This window comes from Lynx canadensis, chromosome C1, assembly GCF_007474595.2.
Source record: "Lynx canadensis isolate LIC74 chromosome C1, mLynCan4.pri.v2, whole genome shotgun sequence".
Classification (NCBI taxonomy): domain Eukaryota; kingdom Metazoa; phylum Chordata; class Mammalia; order Carnivora; family Felidae; genus Lynx; species Lynx canadensis.
The window spans coordinates 51,213,434-51,220,614 of record NC_044310.1 but is presented as its reverse complement, the minus strand read 5'-3'; the positions used below and the strand labels follow the sequence as shown (position 1 = coordinate 51,220,614).

General features: G+C 32.8%; 1 protein-coding gene across 1 annotated transcript in view; it reads right to left on the bottom strand.

The window, feature by feature from the left end:
* Positions 1-5,389: 5,389 nt before the first annotated feature.
* Positions 5,390-7,181, bottom strand: part of ATG4C (autophagy related 4C cysteine peptidase) — a 91,645-nt gene continuing 89,853 nt past the window's right edge. The window contains 1 exon segment of the mRNA XM_030326092.1: positions 5,390-6,539. Within this exon segment, the coding sequence (XP_030181952.1) occupies positions 6,372-6,539 (168 nt within the window). The 3' untranslated portion in view covers positions 5,390-6,371.

The window sequence follows — 7,181 nt, the reverse complement described above, 5'->3', positions numbered from 1 at the left end:
GTACTGAGAGTCCCAGACACAGCAATCATACAGGAAAAAGAAATAAAAGGCATCCAAGTGGTAAGGAAGAAATAAAACTGCCACTATTTGCAGATGGAATGATACTGTATATAGAAAAAACCCTAAAGACTTCACCAAAGAAACTATTAAAACTAATAAATGAATTCAGCAAAGTTGCAAGATACAGAAATTTATTGTTTCTATATGCTAACAACTAACTATCATAAAGAGAAATTAAAAAAACAATCCTATTTACAATTGCATCAAAAAGAATAAAATACCTAGGAATAAATCTGACCAAGAAGGTGAAAGACCTGTACTCTGAAAAATTTAAGACATTGATGAAAGAAACAGAAGATGACATACATAAATGGAAATACATATCATACTCATGGATTGGGAGAATTAACATTGTTAAAACTACAGATTCAATGCAACCTCTATCAGCATTTTTCAATGAACTAGAACAAATAATCCTAAAATCTGTATGGAACCGCAAAATATCCCCAATAGAGCAATCTTGAGAAAAAACAAAGCAGGAAGTATCACAGTCTCAGATTTCAAACTATACTACAAAGCTGTAGTAATCAAAATTGTATAGTACTGGAACAACAACAACAAAAATAGACACATGAAACAGTGAAACATAACAGAAAGCCCAGAAACAACTCACACTTATATGGTCAATTATCTGTGACAAAGGAGGCAAGATTATTACATGGAAAAAGACAGTTTCTTCAATAAATGGTGCTGGAAAAACTGGACAGCTACATTCAAAAGAATGAAACTGGATCAGTTTCTTACATCATACACAAAAATAAATTCAAAATGGATTACAGACCTAAATGTAAGACCTGAAGCCATAAAACTCCTAAAAGAAAACATAGGCAGTAAACTTTTTTTTTTTTTTTTTTGGTAAACTCTTAGCAATATTTTTTTTTGGATCTGTCTCCTCAGGCAACAGGAACAAAAGCAAAAATAAATAACTGGGACTACATCAAATTAAAAAGCTTTTGCACTGTGAATGAAACTATCAAACAAAACAAAATGGGAACCTATTGAATGGAGGAAGAAGATATTTGCAAACGATATATCTGATAAGGGATTAATATCCAAAATATATGAAGAATTCATATAATTCACCAAAAATACAATCCAATTAAAAAATAGGCAGTTGGGGGACGCATGAGTGGCTCAGTTGGTTGGGCATCCGACTTTGACTCAGGTCATGATCTCACAGTTTGTAAGTTCGAGCCCTGCATCGGGCTCTGTGCTGATAGCTCAGAGCCTGGAGCCTGCTTTGGATTCTGTGTCTCCCTGTCTCTCTGCCTCTCCCTTGTTCATTCTGTCTCCTTCAAAAATAAATAAACACTAAAAAAAATTTTTTTTAATGGGCAATTGGGGCATCTGGGTGGCCCAGTCAGTTAAGTGTCTGACTTTTGATTTCAGCACAGGTCATGATCTCACAGCTTCTGAGTTCAGGCCGTGCATTGGGCTCTATGGTGACAGTGCAGAGCCTGCTTGGGATTCTCTCTGTCCCTCTGTCTCTGCCCCTCCCATGCGTGTGTGTTCATGCTCTCTCTCTTTCTCTCTGTAAACAAACAAAAAAACAAAAACAGAAACAAAAACAGGCAAAGGACCTGAATAGACATTTTTCCAAGACATACAGATGGCTGATAGGCATATGAAAATGTGCTCAACATCACTAATCATCAGGACAAAGCAAATAAAAGACACAATGAGATTATCACCTCTATACCTGTCAGAATGGCTAGTATCAAAAAGACAAGAAATAACAAGTGTTGGAGAAGACATAGAGAAAAGGGAACCCTCCTGCACTGTTGGTGGGTATATCAATTGGTGCAACCACTATGGAAACCAGTATGGAGTTTCCTCAAAAAATTAAAGATAGAAATACTGTACAACCTAGCAACTCCACTTCTGGGTAATATCCTAAGAAAACAAAAACACTAATCCAAAAAGATGTATGCACTCATATTCAATGCAACATTATTTACAATAGCCAAAATACAGAAGTGTCCATCAATAGATGAATGAATGAAGATGTGATACATATATATGTGTGTATATATCAAAGAAAGACAAATAACGTTATGATTTCACTTATATGTGGAATCTAAAAAACAAAAACAAGACAAAACAGAAACAGACTCATAAATACAGAGAACAAACAGGTGTGCAGGGATTAAGGGCATTAAAAGATACAACTTCCAATTATAAAATGAGTCATGGGAATGTAAAGTACAATGTAGGGCATATAATCAATAATACTGCAATAACTTTCTATGGTGACAGATGGTAACTATACTTTTATCATGATCATTTCATAATGTATATAAACGTTGAATCACTGTTTTGTACTTGAAACCAATATAATATTGTATGTCAACTATACTTCAGTATAAATAAATAAATAAATAAATAAATAAATAAATAAGACTGAGTTTCTAAGTTTCTGGAGGAGTTGGTTAGAGAGTAGCACAGTAATTTTCCTACTTAATAACAAACATGTATTCTCCACTTTTAATATATTTTTGTTATTGTGAGAGAATAAGTGAAATTTTATAACTAGCTGAATGTTTTGGGCCATTGCTTGCCACCAATAATGTTGATAAAGACTATAAAAAAGAAAGAGAGGCAAATGCTAATTTAAAAATGTGTCTGCAATACTCAAAATATAATATTTTTCAAAGTTTATAGGCAAGGAGAAGGTCTTTATGTAACCATGAAAACCACACAAAAATGCTTAAGATTTCTAAACTCAGTTAAGATTCAAACTATAAAATGATGTAAAACTTATATTTTAGAATAAGATGGGATGGTTCCAGTTTTTCCTGGTCTCATGTTTCACCTGTTTAATTATCTCAAAATATTCGTTCTAAATGCTCAACTGAATATAGTACTGTTGAATTGTAGTGACTGACAATATTGAGGCTATTATAAATATTACATGATATTTATTCTCCTAAATTTTTTTGTTAAGAAATTTGCTCTTTTTATAGAAAATAGTATTCCCTAATCCTTTCAGAGAATTTGCCTCTATCAGTATATTCTGGACATCTTGCTCATATTTCTCTATTAAATCCTAATTTCTTCCTCTATTTCAGTAGAAATTCATATAATTATTTAGTATTTTCACAGTGTTTTCTCATTATCTATTCTTCCTCTTGTTTTCTTGTTTCTGGAAAATTCTTAAGTTTTTGGCCTATATATGAATATATATATAGTTAAAAAAAAAGAGTTGAAGGTAATCTGTGATAAAGCATGAAAACAAAAAATTTCCTAGTTCCAAGATAATTAGCAAAGAAAAGGGGGAAATAAAGCTAGAATAGTATTGGGGCACCTGAGTGGCTCAGTCAGTTAAGCGTCCGACTTCACCTCAGGTCATGATCTCATGGTTTGTGAATTCAAGCCCCAGATCGGGCACTGTGCTGACAGCTCAGAGCCTGGAGCCTGCTTCAGATTCTGTCTCCCTCTCTCTCTGCCCCTCCCCCACTCATGCTCTGTTTGTCTCTCTCAAAAGTAAATAAACATTAAAAGAAATTTTTTTAATAAAAAATAAAGCTAGAATAGTATGAGTTGACCAGAAATAGAGTGCTTTCCAGCATGGAATAATAGAAAGTAATGATTTGATTTCTAAAAAAATTAAGATTTCTGACCTAACACTGTATCGATTATGCAGATAAGTTATTTTTGCTGTTTTATTTCTTTAATTCTTCTAAAAACAAGATGGAATTAACATATATACTTTTGGATATGCTTGCCCTTGGACAATGTCTAAGGTTAACAGAACACAAAAGTGACCTAAATTTTTAATCCTATACAGTTGTCATCTCACTAATACAGATTTAATGGGGTTAATTTAATATAAAAACAGAAAAATGGATACCTTGGGGAAATCCTTTTGGATAGACTTGTACTGTAAAAGATCTTTTCATTCACTCATTCAGCAAATGACTCTCAACATTGCCTGCTGGTGGTTAATACATTGACAAAAGAGGATCCAATGTGTCAAATCTTACGAGGAAGAGAGAAAAGAAACCTTCACCATCAAAAAAGTCACATTAAGAATTTTAAAAATTCATTTTTGAAATGTTAATGGTAAAATTAGTATCTTAATATTGATGTCCAAATGGAAGATCCAACTATCATAATTTTAACAGTACACCGATCTTAGTATCTTACCTTTTTTTACTTTCCTTTATTCCACGCTGAAAGAGATCATTCATAAGCTTTATTGACTGAGTTTACTGGCTGTCAGAACTTGAAATGAAATCTGTGTTAAAAACAAAGTCTAACCAGAATATACAGTACCTCTATTCTAAATCTAATGATGTAGTTTTGTTGCTGCCTTTCCAATAAAAGATTAGTGCAACTTTTGGCTGGTTCTCAACTGATGTTGAATTAACAGGCAAGATAGGTCAGTCAGCCTATTCCAATTTTCAGAATGCATGCATTCATTCATACACATTGTTGAATACTTTATATGTGCATATTCTAATCATTCCTGATTTCTATACATTTATTCTCAGTCATGGGGATGACTGTTGTAAGATTGGGTTGTTTTGTCTGTACAGATTATGAGTATCTTCAGTATAATTCAATGTAAAGGAAGTTTCTGCCTCCTCTCATCTCAACTTTGGCCAGGTGTGATTTTATCTCATCCCAAAATCCTACTTAAAAATGATCCCCGAATATGCTGAGAAAATAACAGAATGCTATACTTAAGTCAAACTTTTATATAGTTCTTGTAAGAGAATACTTATAATCGGTTCTGACTCATTTGAAGGTATGGGCACTCTCATTTGATGTGTTTGTTGTAAAATCCTGTGATTACTGCCGTGTGTATAAAAAACAAGCTGCAATAATTTAGACAAGACAACTGCAGTACATAAAATCAGGCATATTACTGGCTTCTTATTCCTAGTACTGCTTTGACATTCTAGGGAAATTAGTACTGGACTTGATTTGTCCAGATTTTATCTGGAGTAAAGGAAAATTTTAGATTTCAGGCTATTTATATCAATTCAGTAAACTGTCCTCACTGGGAAATGCCAAACCTGATTTCTCTCGTCAGGCATACTAAAGTAATCTGCCCACCCTGTGTTTCAGTTTTGCATGCAACTCTAAACCTAACAAATAGGCTTTCTGATAGAAGAGATCAATGACTTTAAATGATACACAATCTTATGTCTTTATAAGTCACCTTTCCACACTGAAGCATGAAAACTCCATAAAATAAGTTAATATTTTTCTTTCAGAGAAACAATATTATTTGCTTTCATTATAAATAAATAGACTTCATATCAGACAATGATTTTTTTCAAATTAAAGAATTAAAACAATCCTATTAAAACCAAAACAAAGGTTCATGTTCTCACATCTTTATTACAGTATATAATTCTGGCTGAATAATAACTCATATTTTTATATCACAAATTTGCCTTTCAGTAACATAAAATACATTTAAGGCAGATTTACCTTATAGATAGCCTCAGCTTCTAAACACCACTACACTGATTTATACAAATAGCAAAAACCACATAGAGGAGCATCTACTGGTATCTTTTTTAGTACTTATTTTTAGATTTAAAAACTCCATAGTAAGTAGAATTCCCATAAAATTTCAGTTTTGGAATAGGAAACAAACACTAATCATATAAAATTGCCTTTATCTGATTTGATTGGATGAAGTTATTATTAATAACATAACCTTTAAATTTCTGGGGAATACCAATACTTTATATTCCTCAGAGAAGTCTCAGTAGCAAGCAAAATGAGGAGCCATTATAAAATCATATTGCTAAGTATTACATTAACTTACAATTCTACTGATATAATTATATGCATATCATAGCTAACAATTGCTATTTAATATATCAAGATACATCCATAAGTTTCCTTTGGTTGCATTAATATCAGGAAGCTAGGCAGCACTGAAGATTCATTCTCTGGTCTTCTGGTTGTTAGTATAAACTGAAGCTTTTGAACCTATTTGGTGATCCCAATTTGGGGGCCTATATCACAAAACCTTCAGGAGACTAGTGGCCTCAGGTGGAAGAATTTGAAGACTGGAAGGCTCGCAGTTAAGTTAGAGTTATCGTTAGCAGATCTTAGGGAAACAGGAATACAGCCAGAATCACTTGATATTTATTAGAAATCAAGATTCATTAAATCATTTCTCCTTCAGAAAAATATCTTTAAAACTTGTGTATTTTCAAATGTTCTTTTTTAAAAGAACATATAAAATTAAGATATTTGTGAAAATAAGCCAGTTTCAAGTAAACTTGTTTCTCTTCATTGTTCCCCTTCAAAGGAATTCTTCCCACCAAGCACAAATGCACTAATCTTTAGAGCAAGACAAACTCTTCTGTGCTAAATCTTTTTAATCTTTTCTTTTCATCCTCTGAGAAAAGGTCTTCTTCATTGGTTGTAGTAGATGTAAAATCATAGTCTCTGGAGTGACCATTTACAAAAGTAAATAAGGGGTATTTCTCCTTAGAAGAAATTTTCAGCATCTGTAACAGAAAGTACAGAAAAATCCCTTATTGGATGCAAGAGTGTACAGTAGGACCACATGACGAAATCTAATGTTCTAGCCCTGAATCTCTCTTGTTAGCTTCTCTCACTTACCATTATTTCACTGTTCTGGCTTACAGAAAATGAAACAAAATGGTATCCCTGACTATAGTAAAATACTGTGAAAGATTGGTACCTTTACACAGAAGAAACACCATTAAACTTAGTCACAAGGTCCATTCTAATCTCAGTTCTACAACTTACCTTGATGTGAACTTGGACAAAATTACTCTACCAATCATCTACAAAATGGGGCAAAAGATACCCAGTCCCCTTACCTCAGAGAATTGTTAAACTGACCAAAAGCTATAATAAAAAGTTATTTTTAAAAATTAAGTTTAGTCTTTTCAGAGTCACATATTTGAAAAAATATTTCTGCAGTAATTTAGTAAACATGAAATACAGTGTTCTCACAAATAGCAATAATCCATACCTTACATATTACCTTCTAAAACTATATAATTCAGAAGTGAAGGAAGTAATACTTGGAATTGTGGGGATACCAACAACCTTTATAACCTCTGTCAATGTGGGACTCGTTAACAATCCAACACCCATTCTAAACCACTTTAAATCTTTCT